The following is a 23,845-nucleotide window of genomic DNA, read 5'->3' on the forward strand; positions in this document are numbered from 1 at the left end:
GAGAGGGAGAGATAGAGAGGGAGAGGGAGAAAGTAAGAGTGAAAGTGATGGATGAGACTTGGGTGAGAAGATAGATGGGACATGGAGTGATGGATGACCATGTGAAGGAGTGTTGTCCTATAATGTGAAAAACCCCAGATCTGCTCCACTCTTATCCTCTACACAGAGTTCACCACCTCTCCCTCTGATCCGCCTGCCATGCACAGCGGGGAGCACGCACGCACACACGCACGCACACACACACACACACACACACACACACACACACACACACACACACACACACACACACACACGCACACGCACACACACTGCAGTGTGCACACTACCCAGGTACGCAGACAGTGGGGAACACATGTGTGCACGCACACACCTATACAGACACAAACGGATATGTACACAGTCACAGAGCACTAACTCACACACTTGTGTCACACACCCATAAACCCTATAGAAATGCAGCCCTTAAATTGTGTGCCCACCGCAGTGTTTATGGGTGTCAGTAGGAGATCAGAGGAGACGTCTCATATTGATTGATGAGTAGCCATGGAACCCCCTGCTGTGTCCAAACCAAACCCTGTGTGTACGGCTGGCTGTACCACAATTCACAGTCTGCTTTAACATCATTCATCATCTGCCTGTGATCTATCAAAACCACACAGGATTCACAGAACACGTCACAGCACTGTTGGTGTACTGTACATAAAATGTAAATGTGGTTAGTGGGAAAGCAAGCTGTGCATTTCCTCTGAGATATAATAAAACGCATGTGACCACAGTGGTCCATAATTATTTGAAACATTTTGTACTGCACACAATTAGGACAGATTAACCACTTAAACCCTATAAACTTTGTTGTACCTCAAATTGCAAACTTCAAGCTCACAATGCATCGTAATAGGATGCGTTCTTGTGAGCTCGTAGATTTGCTATTTTCAGCTGAATTTTTGCCTTTTTTTAATGTTGCCTGTTATAATGCCTATTATGACAATATGACATGCACATACCCTCTGTGCTAGGGTTTATGTGGTTAATAAATGTTAACATACATAAATAAATAGTAATACCCTAAAAACAACAATTGACTTTGTGTGGGGCACTAAGGTGCCCCACACAAAGTTCATCCAGTCTGGCAAAATGATAATTCCAGTCTACAGTAAGTATAATCTCGTACACTATAAGAGTGTCATTCTAAAATGAGGTAGTCTAAGCCACTATTTAAAAATAAAATGATGCCTCCTCCCAAATTGATAGATGCTTTCTTGAGACTAAGGCACATTTTGGCTTCCATGTTAGGTACGAATTGAATTACCGTTAATCATGGGCTTTAGAAAATAGCTGTTTTGAAGGGGAAAGAATGATGTTTGTGAAATTGTGAGATGTGCCAATGAATCTCAAATAGAAAAACATAGAAAAAGGAAGAAATGCATTTTTTGACATTCCTCAAATGTAATGCTATGATTGTAATGATTTTTTACCACAGCTAGTTCTGACCTGACAAAAAATCAATCACAACATCTTGCTGAGAGTCATTCTAATGAGAGCAAATCTCTCCCAGCGCTCCAAACGCAGCCACCACATTTACCTTTAACCTAGCAATAAATACTTCTTCTTCTTCTTTCATTTTCTTCTATTAATCATAAATCTAATACTATAATTTACGGAATATGTGGTCTGTCTGTCACACAAAATCTGTCCCTGGCATAACTGTGTGCAGAGCCGTAAGGCATTAAGGGTTTCCATGAACCGAAATATATCACTAATATCTGTATCTGTCAGCTGGGTGATTGTATCGGCATCAGCTTCCCCAATTGGTCAATCTAAACCGTCGGCTTAGCAGATTGGCATCACATCACACTTGTGTTGCTAAGCCAGTATAAGGCCCGGCCTGATTGGCTAACCCGACCTGTCTGCCTAAGCTTTGCATAGAAGCTATGCAGGAACGAAAAAAAACTACTTTCTGGCCTTGACAGACCATACATTCAAACAGAAAAGTGTATTAAATGATGTTGACCTGGTGAGACGTAGGAGGGGCCCGGACAGGAGACAACCCACAGAGCCTAGTCCCTCCATGCGCCAGAAGTGTACCTCCCAGCCCTGGCAGAGTAGTTCTGGAGAAGTTCCAACGGATTGTGTGTCCCTGGTTTTTCCCTAGTGGGACTGATTGAGGGTAGCTACTGCGACTTAAGTCTGGACTTGATCACTCCCGGCTGAGTCGCCTGAGTGAAGGGTATGATGTTGAGAGACCCGAAACCCCATTGACCTCAGGATACATCACTGAGGATACGTCCCAGGTGCATCCATGCAATGTTTTTTTGAGTGGTGCAACCACTCCTACAACCAGCAATGTCCGTGTAACCCACCTGCCTATGTGTATCTGAGCACCAGTATATGACTATTAGTATCAGTAGGGGCGATAGAGAGAGATAGTGCTGCTCTGTTGCCTGTGTGCCTGTGTGTGTGTGTGGGGGGGGGGGGGGGGGGGGGGAGTTGCACCACTCAGTTCACAGGGGTGTGATTTTTTTGTTAAACTCACCAACATTGCATCTCTACGGAATGCTTGAATTAGGGTTACGTTTTTGTTTGTTTCATAAAAATCCACCATAGACATGTTATGAGCTACTTTCTGTTAAGAAATTCCGTGCAGGCGTGCAGATGTTTATTTTTCACTACCACATAAAACAGGCGGTACGAAGGACGTGATTTCCATCGAGCGCTTCCAAACTCCAATGCTCCATGCTGCTCAATGTTACCGGGGGGAAAAGTGATGTATGTGCATACTCCTCTATACTGTAGTTCCTGACATGGTATAATCCACAATACACTTGAGGTCATGCTATACGATAATATTGCCACTGGTGTGCTGATCTATGACCACAGGACACCAGCCAATTTTGCAACACTCCTCCTTATCGTCATCATGTATTATAAACACGCACATACAGATACAGCAGAGCACATTGGACGGCTTTACAGGCAGCTGCAGCTCTCCAGTCCGGTGTTGTCTAGGGCTGTAAACATTCCATTGATATGAGTGATGGAGCAGTGGTGTGACTGTGTCTGTTTGGAAGGTGTGATGGGGTTTTGAATGAGCCGAGCAGAGCTGTGTGGAATGCAGGGTAAAAAGCATTGTGCATGATGTGCTCTGGCTCTCTGGAAACAACACAGACACACACGCCCAGGGAGCTTTTCAGTGTAAACATCTGGAAGATACCTTTCACAATCTCACTTATATACAAGTTACACGCACGCATGCACACACGCATGCATAGATGCACACGGATGTATGTATGCTACACACAGATGTGCATACCTTGGTTAGACATACCAACAGTCCTACAGTCAGACAAACCCGTGCTGCGGGTTAAAAATCACCCGTGGCTCCTGACATGCGTGGCGGGGAAACTCAACAAGTAGACCTATTCAGGATACAGATCATGAGTACAGGAAGCATCGATAATTTTGCCAATGCCTTAGATTATGATTTATGGATTACTGAGGCTTCCGAATATGAATACAAGCAGTTCACATTAGCAACCAAGCAGTTCACATTAGCAACCAAGCTGTGTAATAGAATCCTTAAGACGTTGGTAAGGAATGCCTGCCACCCACACACGTACGCATGCACACACACATGGACACACACGCCCCTGAACTCACAGTATGGAGGCAACACAGAGTGTCTCTGCTTCTGTACTGTTCTGTATTCTCGCTGTATACCTCTAGCGAGAGCCAGTCTGTTTGTTTCTTTTCCTGTCCAGATTATCAAGAGCAAAACAAACATATACTGCTACTCCCCACGAGTATATTATTTATTCTCTCTCTACCACACCGTCTCACTCTCTCCCTATCCATCGTGATCGGTCTTGTCTCTTCACTCCCTCTCCCTACTATCATTTTGTCTCTACTTCTCCCCCCTCTCCCTATACCTCCCTCTCTGTTTCTCATCTCCTCTCTTGGAGACACAGCACACCCCTGAGGTGCTATGGTGAAGACTATATTGACAATGCAGGAAAGTGCAAACTTTGCTAAAGAAACTGTTGAGAAAGTTCTAGAAATCTATAGAGCACCATGTTATTTTCATTTGGCAAAGTTCTATTGTTGCTGTTGTGCACCATTATAAGTCTGAATTGTGATGTTCCCCTATCCCTTTGTTTCTTACAGTAATAGTAGGTATATTGTTTTAAAAAATCCTTATTTTTTTCAGTAATTAAATCCAGCGCAGCGATAGTTCATGGAGCCACGGAAGTCAGGAGGCTACATTAGCCTAATTATCTCTCGCCGGACGCTAATATTGTTTCTGTAGCGAGTCTGGAGGGAGCGCTTGTTTTACCTCATTCGCCAATGTTACAATGTGCGCCCGCGTGCGCCTGTGTGGGCCCGCACGGGCGGGGCATTCTCACCTACTACTACAGGCACATAACCCAATTCCGGCAGCCACCTCACCAGTCTAGGTGACTATTCATTCGACTTTCGACTCCAGCTGTCGCCACTATTTGTCCAACAACCACAAACTACTCTTTAGGCCAAAATCGAATACGCTGCTGGTTTCAACTGATATGAGCTTAGCTGGTTAAGACTGAGGTTAGGGTTAGAGTTAGGGTTAGATTTACTTCAAGATGAACAGATGAGCAGAGCGCTCCCTACCCCACTGACAACCAATCACAAGACGATTTTTGGACTTGCGACCTACAGACCCAATACTCGCTCTCCGGACCCCCCATTCATTCGCTAATAGTTCATTCATATTATATACTCCCAATAATCAGTCTGTCTGCTAACTCACACACGCCCACAGTAGTCTGCATTCACTCTACATGCTAGCTGACACAGTAGTTGTTCAGATGTCGACGTTCAAATTCCCTCCACCTCCCCGGCCTCCTCCCTGTGGCATTTCGTTCTGTAATGGGCGATTCTGCATATTTATGGGTTGTTCTATATGTGATACGTATCATACAGTATGTATCTATTCTACGTGGTATATGGCATATAATTTAAAGTTATGTTGTTCATTTAATGTCTTTATCTTGTGCTCTGCTCTGGGGGGTTTGTGATCTCAGATTGTGTATGTTGCACTACAGGTCATCTGTAATATCACATGAGCAGAGCCACACCGCCAAACTAAATGCAATATCATTGCAATGAATGGTAAAATGTTTAATTAATCCTGAGCTGAAGTGTCTCAATTAATTCATTAATGTGGTCCCCTTATAGCAGAATGTTGTAAGCTGTGTTAATATTGACAGAACCAAAGGGTTCCACCTTCAAATGTCCTGTGCTGTGGTTTTCATTTCATTGCATGTTTTTTCCGCATTGAAATAGGAAGTGGACAAGCCGGGCTCACATGTTGAAGCAGGTGACATTCTCAGTCAGTCTCACCTGTCCGGTGTGTCCCACCCTCACCAGGCCGCAGACGGGGTTAAAAGCTCCTGTCCCACAGGCTAAAAGGTGGGTGTGGTTGTACTGCTGCAGGACCTTGATGTAGTTGGCACACTCTGGCTGTAGAGAGAGAGAGAGAGAGAGAGAGAGAGAGAGAGCAATAGTAAATGCACAGTAATATCAATGTTAACACAATATTGTCTGTCAGGTGACAGGTACACAGGGTCTTCTTTGCTGCCTTTTTCCGAGTCAATGGTGGCATATAATCGGTTAATTTAACTCTGAATTGTTTACTAATGCAATGGTCTATTTGGTTCCCTTTGTGCACTCTTTTGAGTTAAATGAACACTGAGGATTTGACTGTGTTCTATTGTTTGTGCATCGCTAATCTCTCAAGACAGACTTTCAATTTGCAATGGAAAAACTGTCAAATGAACGAGTTCCCAGATTGGTGCATAATTAATCATTGTTCAGTCATTGTTTAAGCAACTATTGTTTATAATAATACAACGTATAGGACAGACATTGCATAAACACTTTGGGAACGAAGTGGCAAGTCCGGAAAATGGAAATAATAGAGGGATGAACCAATGATGGAAAAGGGAGATGAGGAATTAAAAGGGTGGACAACAGGAAAAGAGGTTTTGATTAAGGAAATGAAGAGCGGTCAGGATCCATAATACCATTACATCAATAGGTTGAGCCAAGGTTAATGAGAACTACGTAGTGTGAGTTATGCTAATCAATAGCATAGAGGCGACGGCGCCTATTGAATTATGTCTGGAGATAAATGGTTGAGTGTTACTGTACCTTCTCCCTGCCCTTGTCCAGACATCCCTCTACTTGAGCCTCAGTGCTGGCCCAGTGGATCTGAGGAGAGAACACACTTTATTTACACAAACATCAGATATAGGCTAAAAAACTATACAAAATGTGATTAGTACTGTAAATCAAACGTTGTAGTTTATTTTAATTTTTTACTGTAATGTTACTGCACTGTTAAGAATGGCTGTATGCATGCACACTGCACCTCTACCCTCTCTGCCTCTCCTCTTTATAATGGAATTCTATGTCTATCACCCTGCTGTAACCTCTATCTAACCACTTTACACTCTCTCTCTCTCTCTCTCTCTCTCTCTCTCTCTCTCTCTCTCATGCAGCACACACACACACACACACACACACACACACACACACACCCACCCACCCAATCTGTTTGAGTAACCTATTGACACAGGAGGAGTGGCAGAATTCAGTGTTCCTCACACAGACAGGTCACGTACGGCAGAGATGAAAACAGGCCTGTATATACTGTATATATACCTCTCTGTGGTGTGTGTTGACCCGCTCCAGGCTCAGTGAGTACAGGGAGTTCTTGGCCCCTACGTACAGTCTCTCGTGGCCCTCGTCCAGCAGCATGGTCTGGGGCTGGATGGACGGTCTGGCTCCCTGGAACACCCAGGTCCTGTTCATCTGCCATAGCTCTGCAAACACACACACACACACACATTAGATAAGACGTGACAGACGGACGGACGGACGGACGGACGGACGGACGGGGACGGACGGACGGACGGACGGACAGACAGACAGACAGACAGACAGACAGACAGACAGACAGACAGACAGACAAAATATTTTTTTTTTACTGCGTGGAAAGATACTGTATAAAACAGTGCACCATTGCCACATACTGTAGTGTATACATATATTAACAGAGCAGATTATTAATTCTGTCTCCCTGTTACTTCCTTAAGGCCTGTTGAAAAATGGATTCACCTTTCTTTCTTCTTTAGAATATGTGGACCTCCCTTTATTTCTCTACACAGGATTCCTTTCCTTTGTACGTTCAGAATAGGTTTTAGTAACCTGCGGAGTGCAGACTCTAAAGTGCGGCCTCGCAAATGAGATGTGTTCCCATTCTCTTGAAGCATGTCAAACTCATTTCAGTGCAATGTATAATTTATATACTCTGCCGTACGGTGGTGTTGCAAATCTAAACAAGCTTTACTACGTGTCGCATCTGTGACACCGTTTTACGAGATTAGGACAAAGTCCTTGGCCCCTGGCCATGGCCAAGGGCGCAGCGCAACATGTGTTCCCCATCCAGCTCCTCCCTGGAGGGGCACGGGGGGAGCAACAACAGGGTTATCTGTCCATCACCACATCCTTAATGCCTAGATTATGCTCTGTTGTATACAATGTATGGTGTGGCACAGGCATAACAGCAGATCTATAAGCTCACGCAATGCATTGTGCACATCCACAATGTGTTGTTGTGAACGAGCATACTGAAATTACTAGGGGGGGGGGGGGGGGGAAATAATTTTAGCTTTTTGGGTTTTTTGATTTTTTAAAAATGTTTTGAAATAATAATAATTAAAAACCAAATGTAGGAAACAAAGCGAAGGGGACCCATAACAATGTGTCCTCGGCCCACAAAAGGGTCCCGACCCACTGTTTGGGAACCACTGCTGTAAAGCAGACTTTACTCCCCTGCGTCGACCTCCCTCTGACTCCATTCAACAGCTTGTATTTTTCGGTGTTATGGCATTGTCCAAATTTGTTTTTGTTTGTGGTTTTTATTTGACATTGGAGATAATCCAAGTAATTACATAGGAAAACATGATATGTATGAGGGTTCGAATGAGAAGGAGTGGAACAAACCGTTACAATGAGCATTTATATACTGATTCCTTGTGGTTTTTATAGGGAGCATTGTTCTGTGCACGTTTTTTTGATAACAATCATGGAGCATGTCAACAATTTCTATTGTTAAATCATGACGCCCTGTACCGCCTCCAACATTGGTGGAAAAAGTACTCAAAAGTAAAAGTATCAATACTGCAATAGAAATACTCTACTACTATTTCTCTGCAATAGAAATACTATATTATTACAAGTAAAAGTTCAGAATTCAAAATGTACTTAGGTAATAGTAGAAAAGTATTGGAATAAAAATGTACTTAAAATACCCAAAGTAAGAAAGTACCTGTTATGCAGACATGTACAGTCCCAATTCAAGTTTTGGTTGAATGTTTTGTAATAATAATCATAATCTATAAAGTAATTGTAACAAAATAATTGTAGTGGAAGTACAATATTTGTCTCTGAGATGTAGTGAAGTAGAAGTAAAAGTATTGGAAATTGGAAATACTCCAGTAAAGTACAAATACCTCAAAATTACCTCAAAAAAGTACATACTTAAGTAAATGTACTTGTATGTATCTTCCACCACTGATTATTTCCAAATCTTGAGATAGCCTTCGCAAGAAGGCTATCTTGGAACTCTGGAAATGCCCCTAAAAGCCTGTAGCATTTGAAAAGAGGTGCAGGCCAGGGGGATACGATAAAAGAGGTGCAGGCCAGGGGGATACGATAAAAGAGGTGCAGGCCAGGGGATACGATAAAAGAGGTGCAGGCCAGGGGATACGATAAAAGAGGTGCAGGCCAGGGGATACGATAAAAGAGGTGCAGGCCAGGGGATACGATAAAAGAGGTCTGGGAAAGATGGTGTGATTAGTGGAAGGGATATTTGATCTTCAACCACATGACCTATGGCCCCTGTATCCAGGAGGAAGTGCTTTCATCAGACAGGAAACGGAACTGTCCTCTTTATCAGGCCATTGGCTGATTTCATGCCCCGAGGCAGAAAGAAAGCGCGTCTCAGCTTTCCCCCCATGCACCCAAAGGCCAACAAAGTAAAGGACAACAGTGAACTAATGCGTGAGATCAGCTGTTGCTCGCTGTCAAGCTAACATAATACGGTTTGACTTTACCACAAATGGGCTGCAAGGCAAGTTTCACATACATTTAACCTTCGGTATTTGCTCCACACTTTTTTCAAAAATTCACAGCCTTGTCTGTACTCTGCAGTCTGCACCACACACAAACATGCACGCACACGCACGTGCACACACACACGCACGTGCACACACACACACACACACACACACACACACACACACACACACACACACACACACACACACACACACACACACACACACACACACACACACACACACACACACACACACAAACACACACACATGGGTGCAGGCACACACACACACACACACACACACACACACACACACACACACACACACACACACACACACACACACACGCAGTTTCGTCTGTATGATTGAAGCTGACAGGCTGGTCTTCTGTATCTCTGCCTCTGATGTGAAGCACTGCAGCTCAGTGCAGAGAGAGGGTGAAGGACCTGAACTTCGAGTCGACGCCCCGGAGCAGGGCACTTCCCGTGGGTCTGCCCTAGCTTAAACCCGTGGGCCCTGGAGCTCATGGCGGGGTGTCCTTGTGAGAGAAGGAATGGGATCTGGTATGTGTTACTGCAGACCACCATAATGGCGTTCCGCACGGCTCACTGTGATACAATGTCTGCCCATTTGTTCCACTTTCATTGCCAATTTAAAGCAGCCAGACAACACAGAGGGAGAGAGGAAAACACTGGCTATCATCACCTGACCCACAGCTGGGCAAAACCTCTCCTTAATGCGACGCCAAGCATTTAGCTTTGAGGTTCCCAAACCTCCCCTCGCTGTTCCCACAAATAGCCTGGGGCTGCAGCACCCCTATTGAAAGAATTACTAGAGAATGTATTTATTTATTTATCGAAAATGTTCTTCATTTTTGAGGGCCCTCCTACGCGCATGCTTTGTGTGTTTGTGTGTATGAGCACGGAAAGTGTTCAGCTGATTGGCTGAGCACGGAATGTGATGTATGATGATAAGAAACCACTTCACACGAGTTAGATATTTTTTTCCTATTGTTAAAAAATAATGACATGCTCAACATAGTGATTACACTAGTACAATAAATCGAAGAAAAATTATTACATTTTCCTCGCCTTGGCCAACTGGCAGACCCCGGTCTTTTAGCTAACTCAGATATTAGGGAGGCTAACCCGAAATTCTGGTGATTCAGAGGGTTAATTGTATGATTTGTTATTTCTGCCGTCTGTATATTTTTAGTGTGACGCGATCTCGCCGATAGAGGCCGACCCGTGACGTGTTTTGCCCAGTATTTGCGCAGTTCATTCACAGCAACGAACGTCGCGAACTCGGTGGCTGGTTCTTGTTTGTTTTCACTGGCATCAGATCTCCACGGAGCGCGGGAGGGAGCGTGTTTATTTTGCACGCTGTTAAAGATCTGCAGTGGTGGAGACAGGTCTGTTTTGGTAGCGTTAGATCTCCGTGCTGGCGAGGTGGCACAGACAGAGTCAAGGATGTGGCACCACTGCTGCCAAAGGCCTAGATCAGCTTCCTGTAATTATCTAATCCATGTCGTTAGAGCTTCCTTCTTCTTAGAGCCCTCACACAGACACACAGGCGTGTGACACAAGTGTGCATGTGAAATGTGCATACACCCCACTGAGCATTTCAGGCTATTAGACGTCTATGGCGTCTATGTCTATGGCTATCTAAAAATGGGTTATAACTGGTCTAAAAATGAACGTTTTTTGTGGTCTAGGCTTAGATTAGACGTTGAAACAACGTCATTTCAACAGCTTTATATAGACTATATATAATAGTCTATATATAGATTTAAAAAACAGCTAATCAACATCTAAGCTAAACCTAGACTGCTAAAATACTTCATTTCTAGACCAGTTATAGTCTGGTTTTAGATGGACGTCTAATAGCCAACTATATTGCTCAGTGGGACAGACATGCACACGCACGCACGCACACAGGCACACACACACACACACACACACACACACACACACACACACACACACACACACACACACACACACACACACACACACACACACACACACACACACACACTGCACACTTTTTGGTATCTCTCTTTCTCTCTGGGATTTGAATAGAGAAGAATACACTGTATCATGCTGTCCTATACCTCTCTAAAGGTGACTGACGTGTTAGGGAACCCATCATCTTGTTTCTTCATGTGGAGCCAGAGTCCCTGCCTCTCACCGAGAGAGACCAGAGACACCATAGACAGACTGAGACGCCCATCCAGAGTGACGGAGTGAACAATTCTTCCAACCAAACCCATTTACTGCACGCTCTTTACCCCGTTCTGGCCTTAATGAGGAGTGGCAGAGAGCATTGTGTGTTCAAATACAACCACGCAGGATTCACACACACACACACACACACACACACACACACACACACACACACACACACACACACACACACACACACACACACACACACACACACACACACACACACACACAAACAAACATACTGTATGCTCTGACACGCTTGGTTGGGCGCAAACATAACACTAGGTCTAGGGCATGTATACACCTTGACAGCTGCTCTTGTCCAAATGATTATGTGAATTTATAATCCATAAGGCGTACTTCACCTTGGAATGCACCATGTGGCACTCAGTTGGCCAGAGGATGGAAGAGATGCAGGACTCGGCTTGCTTGCGCAGGTGTAGTTAACCACTTCTTAAGCCTTGTGAGATTGCAGATCTGCATTTTTCACTATTTCTGAGGGGCCCCTCCTATGCACAGCTTTGTGTGAGGCCGAGAAAGAGAGACAGAGAGAGATTCACCCACTATACTGGGCATTACTGGGTACCAAAATGTCAACAGGCCGATGGACAGATCGGGGCGTCACAGACAGAGAATCAGGGCATCAAAAAAGCCTTTCTATAAAATTGTTTTAACATGCACCAGGAGACCAGGAGGCCAATGAAGGTGTGTCTGAGGATCTCATGTGACTCGATGGCACATAAGCGGGTCAAGATTTCGGTGATGTAACCGCTAGAAAAACCGCACTCAGCTTTAAAGAAGAAAGAACTGAGGCGCTGAGGGATTTGTGGCCGCTCAAATTTGAGCGTTCTGCACATAACTTGAAGTTGAGCCATATTAAAGTGCACTGCAATAGTCATAAAGTAGGTATAAAATGAAGTATGGAATTAGCAGGATTTGAAATTCAATAAATCAGAGGTAACATATTTCTACCGTAGGTTTACTATTTTATACAGCTGGGCAATTCATCAGTTGTATTTTACAATAACATGCAAGTAGCATAAAAGATAATCTGAGTCAAAATGTTTTACTTTTTAAATCAATTCACTTATCTAATTTAGCAGCAGCAAATTAAATGCAATCCATTCCTCGATATAGGAATTACAGTAAGCAATCCTTCACACTGCCAAAAAGAGTCTGTATAATGGAATGTTAATGTTGTGTGTCGTCATCATAGCAGTGGTAGGAATTGTCCCCGGGAAAGCATACAGTATAATGGCACACTAAACTATGATCATGAATCCTGGGGCACTCTTCAGGTGAGATAGTAAATGGTGCATTTATATAGTGTTTTTATCCAATGCGCTTTACATATTGTGCATTACATTCACCCTGCACAAAATGGATGCTATGACGACAGGTATTGCATACTATAATATCTCCATATACAGTATGGGCACAAAAGGGACACAGACAGATAGTTAAAACGGGTGCTATGACAAGTTGACAACGGGTAGATTCCCAAGTTGCATCGTTCCCAAGTAGGCCGGTTGCCGACGGGCGCATACAAGTCTAGTCAGGAGCAATTAGGGGTTCAGAGTCTTGCTCAAGGACACTTGGACACTAAAGGCTCATACATAGTCTGGATTTACGGTGGTGGGGTGACCACCGAACTACAACATGACGTCACGAGCCGCGGTGAAGAGCAAACCACCGCCACCGCCCCAGCCCTTCGCTCTGTTTTTACTCACCACCGCTCAACGTTATTTCAGCTCCGGTGGTCAGCTCACCACCGGAGCGGTGGTCACCTCGCCACCGAAAATCCAGACTATGAATAGGCCTTGTCTCTCCAGGAGCCTGGGGTGGAACTGGGAACCTCACCTTCTCATCTGGCTGTTCTACCGGCTACTCCACCCCTGATGATGCCGCCCGATGATGATGATGATCAGATAATGATTCACCGTCATCATCAGTCATCAGTCAGATGATGGTTCACCATCGTCATCAGTCATCAGTCAGATGATGGTTCACCATCGTCATCAGTCATCAGTGAAGTAAAAAAGTTCCAAAATGGTTTGGAATTTCCATTAACAATAGGGATGGGGCTCGATAACCGTTCAGATAACAAGCTTATTGAGTCATTGAGTAACTAAATTACACTTTTAAAGTGACCGTACACATATTAACCAGTTAACAGTTTCTTCAATATTATTTTAAGGTCAATTGCCTTCCGTCTGTTAGAAAAGTACTGTATTTGAAGGCCCTATAGTAGAAGATACTGGTTCTCTTCAGAATGTATTGTCGTCTCCCGTCTTTCCACAAATTAATAGAAAATGCTATCAATAGCTTGATAAGCCTGATCGATAAGGTGATCATTATCAAATAAAAAGTATAACAAATTCCATCCCTATTAACAATAGGTATCAATAGAATTGAAACTGAGGACAGACATTCCAAAAGTATAATGCGATGAATAACAATAGTATATTTTGCACTCTCTGGTAATAAATTATCATTAATGGAAGTCAATAAATCAGCTAAATTATAGACAAACATGCATTGATAACGTGCAAAGCAATCGGAAGGCGCTCTAATCATGGCAAGAGGTGTTTATGATTATACAGTCAAGATAAGAAGATTCCTTCCTCTGTCATTATGTAAACCAGTTACAGACAGAGAGTTGTTGTAGTCCCCATTCAGCCTCCGCAATCAAAGAGGGGATTTCCACCTCTCTCTCCTCCTTGTCATTCTCTCCATCTGCAGCCAATGAGCTTTTCTTTTTTCTTTACCATGGGTTAAGGGGCTGAGAGGGAATGGAGAAGGTGTGCATGGTTCCAACTGTGCTCCCGTACTTCAAATGGAAAAGACAGAGAAAAAATAATAATTCTCCCTCAAGACAGACACTTTCATCGGCTGTCTGCAGAGTGCTGAAAGATGCCCGGGGAGATTTGGTGAAGTTAAAATCAAAATAAACTCCTCTGATCCCCTCTTTATCCAAGTATGGAAACATTGGTTTTCCTTACACCGGGAGAGCCTGGGGTGTGTTTGTGTGTGTATGTGTATGTCATGTGTGTTCCTGACTTGTACAGTAGGAACTGCTTATCATTTTACCTCCTGGGGAAGAAAACGTCCATGTCAAAGTCAAAGAAACACCCAAGACAAACGCACTCATAAAACAAGAATGTCAGGAAACGCACGGCAACCACACCAAAATAAATTCCTTGTAACAATTTGAGCCGCTGCCAGTGCTATAACCGCACATTTCATGTCAGAAAATGTGTCTGCTCGCGACAGACTGTTTTCCTAGGCAAAGTATAACTTACTACTGAGTAATGGTATTCGTGCTGGACTCGAAACAAAGGCTAACACTGAAGTGGGTCAGAGCGCAGGGATCGGGAATAATAACGAGTGTGTGTTGGTCTTGTGCCGCTGTGTAAGCCTGCGGGTTTGGGGGTGAGTGACTTGGGAGCTTTGCGGGCCGAGGGGTGTCATCATGGCATTATCAGCACGTCCTCGTATTCCCGTACTAGACCCCTGGGCGAGGGGAATGATGTCACTGAGCAAAATGAAAGCCACATGGGGTGTCCAAGGAGGAGGCGACAGAAGAATGTGTGTGTGTGTGTGTGTGTGTGTGTGTGTGCGTGCGTGCGTGCGTGCGTGCGTGCGTGCGTGCGTGCGTGCGTGCATTCGTGCATGCGTGTGTGTGCGTGCGTGCGTGCGTGCGTGCGAGAGAGAGAGAGAGAGAGAGAGGTGTGTGTATGAGCCCTGAACAGTGAAAGTGGAACTAAAGTATAGTAATTGTGCTCTACTCTGTCTGTGGTATAAATCAAGAGAGAATCATTAACAGCTGACACTTGTTATCATGGCTAGCCTGGAGAGATTCAAGTTCCCTCATCAAACCATATACTCTAAGTAGTTGCCAATATAATGGATGGGGTTACATTTACTTGCTTATTATTTGACTGTCTTGAATCCAGCCCTAGTCCCATCTGTTTCAAAGCACAGTCTCTCAACCGCAAGGCCGAGAAGCAAAACGTACTGCTAAGATGAATTATTATTGACTGAATTATTGTCTCCACCAGGCCGAAGGCATGGGGGGAGAGTATGTTTTGCACTCCGTCCGTCCGTCCGTCCGTCCGTCCGTGTGTCCGTCCGTGTGTCCGTGAGCAGCTAATCTCGGCCACCGTTAACCCGGTCGATGCCAAATTTTGCACACACACTCCCTGGATGCCAACGATGAACCTCTGCCCCAAACTTTCCAGAACGGCCTGTTATAGCGCCACCAAGAGGCCGCTTTGTGCAAAACAAGTTTTTGCACAGTACACCTACAGATTTTGTCCAAACATCACGCAAATTGGTACACAGTCTCTCTAGAGCCATTCAACGAAACCGGTCTTTCAGATTTCCAGAACGGCCTGTTATAGCGCCCCCAGGAGGCCGCTCCAGGAGGCCGCTTTGTGCAAAACAAGTTTTTGCACAGTACACCTACAGATTTTGTACAAACATCACGCAAATTGGTACACAGTCTCTCTAGAGCCATTCAACGAAACCAGTCTTTCAGATTTCCAGAACGGCCTGTTATAGCGCCACCAGGAGGCCGCTTTGTGCAAAACAAGTTTTTGCACAGTACACCTACAGATTTTGTCCAAACATCACGCAAATTGCTACACAGTCTCTCTAGAGCCATTCAACGAAACAAGTCTTTCAGATTTCTCAGACTCCATCCTGATTGGTTAAGATTGGCTTCCAAAGTTCACAGGAGTGCTCAGTTTCAAACAAAATGCTGCAAATCATGAACACATCGCGTGATTTCCGTGAAATTGTGCACCCACATTCCCACTAGGCCGAGGACGAAATGCCACATGAACAATTTCAACTCAGCCTCAAGGTGGCGCTATAACTGGCCGAAAACTGTTTTTACCTCTAACTGCACGGATCTGTGGATAACTTTGTATGCCAACTCCCTAGAGGCCAAGGAAAAACCTTTGCCTGGAATTCTTCACATCTGCTCATCCTGGTGGAGACCTGTGCCCAGAAGGGCACTTTTTCTAGTTGATGCATGTTAAGCTCTTTGACTTCCAATGAAACTACCCCAAAAACAACATATCTACTTGGACTGACTTGGCTGTCTCCACCAGGCTAAAGGCATGGGGAGAGAGTATGTTTTGCACTCTGTGTGTGCGCGCATGTGTGTGTGTGTGTGTGTGTGTGTGTGTGTGTGTGTGTGTGTGTGTTGTGTGTGTGTTTGATTGATTGAATATTTTATTAGACAATAAGAAAAAATGCAAACAGCACAATGTACAGTCAGGCATTTTGGTCCAAAGGGATTTCCGAAGAAAGACCTTGCGGTTTCCATTCGGGTCCCATGCACTCACACACATATAGTCATGAACAAGAATCTAAAACAGTAATTTGTCACCTCCTCTCCCTCTGACCTGCTGACAGGTGAAATTGTAGGCCTGTTTTAAAGGAGGCCAGTGATTTGCTTGTTTTAAGAGAAGGGGTCAGGGCATTCCACACCTGAATAGCAGTGCTGTGGAAGGTGAATTTACCCATGTTTGTGTGTGGGTGGCACCAGATCATTGTTTACGCTACCTCTAGTTTTGTATCTGTCGCTCACTTTTTTTAAGTAATCAGTCAAGAAAATGGGCACTGAGGGCATGGAGGGCATAGCTGCATGTACAATTTTGATTGTCAGACCCATTTTCAATTGTTTGACCCTGTCTTCTACCCGGAGCCAGCCAATGCTATCCATATGCTCTGCATATTATAGGTGGGTCATTGGTCCCAGGCCTAGAAGAAGTTGAATTAGTTTGTTTTGGGAGATTTGGAGCTTATTCTTCTGTGCCATTGAGATGTTAGAGAGCCAGGATGTGCAAGCATAGTAAAAGATGGGCAGTATGAGTGCTCCAGCTAAAGTCCTGAGAGCCCTTTTGTTGACAAAAGAGGAAATTCTGGCCAGGAATCTTGTCCTTTGATTTACTCTTTTGATCAATTTACAATTTTACATCTGCATTTAGCAGACGCTCTTAATCCAGAGCGACTTACATTAAGCAAGAACAAAAAGCATGGGAATACATCACATAAAAAGCATTTATCATGAAACATGCGTAAGCTAAGAACGTAACAGTGCAATATCTATATAATGAAACTATACATATAAACTATACATATATACTATACTATGCTATACATATGTACTAGGACGTGCTATGACTACATACAATGCAATGGTTGCTTTGAATGCCAGCATCAGAGTTTTGTATTCTGTGCGGGCAGCGACCGGGAGCCAGTGGCGGGAGCGGAGCAGGGGGGAGACATGTGAGAATTTTGGCTGGTTGAAGACCAAGCGAGCTGCGGCATTTTGGATCAGTTGGAGAGGCTTAAGTGCACATGCTGGTAGGCCAGTAAGGAGGGAGTTACAATAGTCGAGTTTTGACAAGACTGTTGTCTGGCTGATTCCTAGGTGAGGGACGGTCTAATTCGTTGTATGTTGTATGAGTGTGAACCTACAGTGTGAACCTACAGGATCGAGTGACAGCTGTTGTCAAGGATACAGCCTAGATATGTAACCTCTTCTTTGCTAGAGATTACTATGTTGTCAACTTGGATATCTACAGCCTAGATATGTAACCTCTTCTTTGCTAGAGATTACTATGTTGTCAACTTGGACCTTAAAATCATGTACATTTATCCTGCTAAGGGAACGGTTGGACCCGAAAAGAATGGATTCCGTTTTACCAAGATGCAATGAGAGTTGTTATCGGTAAGCGATGTTCTGAGTTTCGTGAGTTCTGTACCGAGAGCCTCTTCAACCAGCTTTTCGTCTTCTCCCGATATCAGGAGTGCTGAGTCGTCGGCAAACAGGAACAATTTGCAATTACAGGCGGCACTCATGTTGTTACTATATAGTAGAAACAGTAACGGTCCTAGTATGCTTCCTTGAGGGACCCCACAGCTCACTGGGAGGGAGGAGGACATGGTTCCGTTTATGTCAACAATTTGTTTGTGTGTGTGTGTGTGTGTGTGTGTGTGTGTGTGTGTGTGTGTGTGTGTGTGTGTGTGTGTGTCCGTCCGTGTGTCCGTCCGTCTGTGTACAGCTAATCTCCGGCACCGTTAACCCGGTCGATGTCAAATTTTGCACACACACTCCCCTCATCCAATTGCCATCCAAGGCTTTTTTCTTTTCACATTGGCCTATTATAGCGCCACCATTATAGACCTGTCCCCCGAGCGGCACTTTATCTAGTTAATATTAATTCCAGCTTAAATTTTCTAACTGCTACATTAAATAAACCAACATTTTCTGCACAATTAAGCAAGTCAGAGATACAGTAAGGCTGTAACGTCTGCAATGTAACGGTTCATTTCAGTTTAGCATGCTATGTATTTTACATAGCATATGAGCCACAGGCCACAGTTGAAGTTGGCACTTTCTCACATTCTCCATTATAGATTACGCTACAATCCTCTATTACAGTACCTGAGATTAACCAAAATGACTTTCACTGGATGTTGGAGGGATTTAGTGTGTGTGGCATTAGTATCTCTCTCTCTCTCTCTCTCTCTCTCTCTCTCTCTCTGTCTCTCTTTCTCTCTCTCCACTCTCCCACTGGTTGCCATGGGGATAGCAGAGGATGTAAAGGGACACACATATATATAATATATGTGTGTGTGTGTGTGTGTGTGTGTGTGTGTGTGTGTGTGTGTGTGTGTGTGTGTGTGTGTGTGTGTGTGTGTGTGTGTGTAGTGTACTGTATACAGTCTGGTAAACACAATGCTTTTTACCAGTGGTTCCCAAAGTGGGGTCCGGGGACCCCCAGGTGTCCTTGAGGGAGTTACAGGGGGTCCCCAGCTAAATGATAGTTTGGAACCATTTGGTTCCATGTGTACACTCTCAGAAATCAAGAAATGTCATTAAATGGGTGGTCGGAGGCCTAATGCATGTCAAACCGAGGGTCATTGAAATTAAACGGTTTGAGAATCACTGCTAGAGCCGTAAAACATCCACAGGCTGATTAGTGTAAATTTGGGGGTCCTTGACATGAAAAAGTTTGGGAACCACTGCTTTTTACTACTGGGCTACAGTAAACAACATGCAGCTAGGCATTACTGATCATCCCATGTTCACCACTGTTGCTATTCTTCTTAACCACTAAAGATGGAGTGCCACGATTTTTTTCCACCCTAAAACATGGTGATCATCAGGTATGATCCACAGCTGTAGTTGTATGATAAAGGGGGAGGGGTTAGGGGAGGGGCTGATAGTGTGATGTCACTATATTACTGTTTATTTCATTGGCCCGTTTGACTGTCAAGGGTTCATCCTCCAGGAAGAAACCCTAAATACAAAGTTAATACACCATTGCACAGAAAAATGACTCAAGGGGGAAAAATACAAAAGAATTGGCACTCCACCTTTAAGCCATACAAGTGTGACTTGCCTAAACAATTTTTGAAAACGTTAATACCAGGGTTAACGCTTTGATTGATTGATTCAATGAATACTAAAATGTATTGATTATGTATGCATTAAAGTCAAAATCATTCTTCTCAAACAAACTGCTGTGGCAGATTCTACAAAATGCCTTCTAAATCAATATTTCTCCAACGTTTTCGTGCCAAGGTCCCACAAACTGATATATATTTCGCCATGGACTGCGTACCCCTTCATCTTAAGATGTTTTATGCCAGGGAATTAATATTTGTGTTAAAAATGTTCAAACACTTTCAAGAATGTTCAGATCGTGTCCTGCTGTGCGTTACTTGTAGGGGGTTGCACCACCTACACTCAAACTTAGCCTAGTTATAGCTCAAATGGCTTTCAGTAATGCATACGTCTTGACTTAAAAGCCATTTAAGCTATAACTACGCTTAGTTTGAACCTTTTCCTGCTATTTAACGCTATAATCTAAAATGACACGGTTGCTTTCCCAGTTTTAACAGGTTTAATGTGGTTAATTTGATTTAGGACACAAACACGCACCATCCCTCCGTCTTCCTGCTCCTAGTTCCCATGATGTCTCTAACAGAACTCATCCCCTCTCTCTCCCCGTCGGCCCTGTGCTGAGGAGGAAAGGTCTCTAACTGAACTCATCCCCTCTCTCTCCCCGTCGGCCCTGTGCTGAGGAGGAAAGGTCTCTAACTGAACTCATCCCCTCTCTCTCCCCGTCGGCCCTGTGCTGAGGAGGAAAGGTCTCTAACAGAACTCATCCCCTCTCTCTCCCCGTCGGCCCTGTGCTGAGGAGGAAAGGTCTCTAACTGAACTCATCCCCTCTCTCTCCCCGTCGGCCCTGTGCTGAGGAGGAAAGGTCTCTAACTGAACTCATCCCATCTCTCTCCCCGTCGGCCCTGTGCTGAGGAGGAAAGGTCTCTAACTGAACTCATCCCCTCTCTCTCCCCGTCGGCCCTGTGCTGAGGAGGAAAGGTCTCTAACTGAACTCATCCCATCTCTCTCCCCGTCGAAACCTGCGCTGCGGAGGAAAGGTCAGGAAGGATATTAGACTTTCACCAGCTGCCTTCCCTTCTGGATGCCTCGCTAATGAACTGGAGAGCACACATGTTACACAATGGGAGAGAAATAAGGCACTGTGGTGGAGGTGGTGGGGGGAGAGACAAGAGAAAATGAGAGAGAGAAGGACAGAGAGAAGGACAGAGAGAGAGAGAGAGAGAGAGAGAGAGAGAGGTCTAAGTGGTTAGAGGTTACAGCGTGATTGAGGTGATAGAAGGGAAGGGATAAAGAGGAGAAGCAGGGTGTGTGTGTGTGTGTGTGTGTGTGTGTGTGTGTGTGTGTGTGTAACACCCGGGATTCGCGGGCCTCCCACGTGAAAGTCCAACATCTTAACCACTGGACCAAAGGGATATCCCCTTGGACCGGGGGAGATATTAGACCTTTGAGGCCATCAGGCAGGGGCTCTGAGCCACATACACGTGCGTGCGTGCGTGCGTGCGTGTCGGTGTGCGCGTGCAGAGAGAGAGAGAGAGAGATACAGACTAAGGACAGAGAATTGCAGAGATAGAGGAGGAAGATATTAAGAGATAGCCAGAGATAGAAAGAGAGGCAGCAGGGAGATATCGAGCCCACAGACATAATGGGAGAGACGGGGAAAAAATCTAATAAAACGTAGTCTACCCTTTGCTCACCTAAAAGGGACGATTTATCTCTGCATCAGCATATTTGCCATTTCCTAATGATTTAATATAAGGTCTGTGCCGCCGGCCCTCCGGCTCAGAGCCTGCGTACGTGGTAAACGTTAATTACAGGCCTTGGCACACACAGGTGGTGTTGGAACCGAGTTAATGGAGCTCCTCAGTTCACACATTAGCTTTAGGAAGAGGAGGGGGAAAAAAATCCCCACCTTCATTTCTGGCAGGCAGAACTAGCTAGCAGCGTGCAATACTGGTATTCCCCATCCATCCTCATCCCTCATAAGAGATTTAGCCGCAGCTATAAGTCACTGTAGAGGGTTGTAAAACGCATGCACACAGAGAGCGCCCTTTACCTTGTCTGGGAAGGATGCATGCTCTTAAATTACTTCTCAGCAGGGGGTTCCATATATCAGTAATTACTACCTGGGTATTCACTGTAGGCATGCAGACACATCATGCACGCATATATTCACACTCATATATGTGCACGCGCGCACACACACACACACACACACACACACACACACACACACACACACACACACACCAGACACAGGCTGCAATATGAAGACGCTTACTATATTTTATGTGATACATTTAAATGAACATAAAATTTCCCAATGAATGCCACTATTCAGCCATCATAATAGGAGCACATCCCCTTGCTGTACTAACTGGAATGCCGAGAAAGAAAAGAGAGAGAGAGAGAGAGAGAGAGAGAGAGAGAGAGAGAGAGAGAGAGAGAGAGAGAGGGGATGGTTTCTAAAAGAAGAGCAACACATTAGCACCAGCTGTATGTACACTTCTACATTGTAGATACAGTACGGGACTCTTTTCCCCCCATGCAGCGGTGCTGAGAATGCAGCTCCCGAGTGCTTTTAGCAGCTTCTTGTTTGAGTTTTCGGAGAAGGAAAACGCCAGGCTAAAACGTGGAAGTGACATGGGTTTATTTATACAAGCCAACGTGTATGACGTTCACCCTGTCCAAACATTCTGACATCACTGGACAGCTTTATTCAAGTTGGGACATCACACAGGCCGGCTGGGGCAAAATATTTATATATGGCACTAAATGATTATGACTTTTAAATAAATACGCCGCTGGCCGAGATACTGTCAACTTAATTGTCGTGAAACGCTCCAGTTTAATGGCAGCCGTCTCACATATACAGTGCCAGAGCAGCTCTCACTCACTCTGGCATGTTTTGGGGCAGAACATAGCTTAGTTGGCTGCCTTGAAAACGTGTCAACTCATGTTATTTAATTATTTCCATCGCGTTGCCACTTTCCTCTACCAGTGGAATGCTTTTCAGTACAAAACAGAAGCAACTCTAACCAAAGTTTTATCCCACTCAAAGACCCATGATGACTTGTCTGTTGTTTTATGTTCCTTCAAACACATAATGGTTTCTCTAAAGCGCATGTAACCAGAGCAGCCCTCGACAGGTATCCATTATATAAGGGTGTGGTGGCGCTTCTAGGCTCACTAAAACCAGGAATATATGAATCTGAATCAGGGCCCGCTGTTTCAACACTGGATAGAATCCAATGGCTTGATTGAAAACTTGACACAGTTGGATGACCAGGGTTGCTGTGTCGAGTGAAAACTCTAAACCACATGCTATTCTGAAGCAAGTGCCAAGAAAGACCACTGATTTATCCAGCATCATTACACTGCACAGGACACCAGGACTTTTTTTTGGAAGTGACTTTGAACTGATTTGGTAATTACTATTAGGAAAGTGCTGTATCACCCTCTCCTTCACGCCGCAGCTCCAGTGATCAGCCAAGCGTGCGGCTATAGCACTGTAGATGGAAGGATAAATCTCGACCCAGCTACCTCCCTGTAGCCCACCATGACACTGGCACTTGCTAGCCGTACAAGAGCATCATTAGCAGCGGAATGGATGTTTTTCCTATACTCTGATGATCTCAGTCCACTCGGGGAACCTGGAAAGTTGTTCAGAGTTGTTGCCAAAATAACTTTTTAGATCCAGGTTAAAATGGTATATGGCCAGTATAGAAGACAGCATACTGTACAATTTGTATTCCTGTGCAACGGTGGGCTCACGTCACATAATCACACAGGGATTAAGGTCGGGACATTGATTAGCCCTAAAGTCATAGCCATCGAGGTGTATTAGAGGCTCACAACTTGCATTTAAGGTCTTTGGAGGCTTGGCGGCTGGGGCCTACAGGATCAGTTCTGCACTGAAGAAAGCAGACAATCTGCCATTGTAACTTAATACATGGTGAGATTAGGCTAACAACCTTCTGGAACACGAGTTAATTAAGAGCGTAGGCGGCGGAGAAGAATGAAAGCTA

General features: G+C 44.5%; 1 protein-coding gene across 1 annotated transcript in view; it reads right to left on the reverse strand.

Moving 5' to 3' along the window:
* sema3e (sema domain, immunoglobulin domain (Ig), short basic domain, secreted, (semaphorin) 3E) overlaps nucleotides 1-23,845 on the reverse strand; it is a 46,900-nt gene that overhangs the window by 17,935 nt on the left and 5,120 nt on the right. The window contains exons 2-4 of the mRNA XM_083763148.1: nucleotides 6,703-6,863; nucleotides 6,190-6,249; nucleotides 5,380-5,499 (exon numbers count right to left, since the gene is read on the reverse strand). Of these exons, the coding sequence (XP_083619274.1) occupies nucleotides 5,380-5,499; nucleotides 6,190-6,249; nucleotides 6,703-6,863 (341 nt within the window). The remainder of the gene's footprint in view (nucleotides 1-5,379; nucleotides 5,500-6,189; nucleotides 6,250-6,702; nucleotides 6,864-23,845) is intronic.

This window comes from Protomyctophum parallelum (assembly GCF_964188405.1).
Source record: "Protomyctophum parallelum genome assembly, chromosome: 4".
NCBI lineage: Eukaryota > Metazoa > Chordata > Actinopteri > Myctophiformes > Myctophidae > Protomyctophum > Protomyctophum parallelum.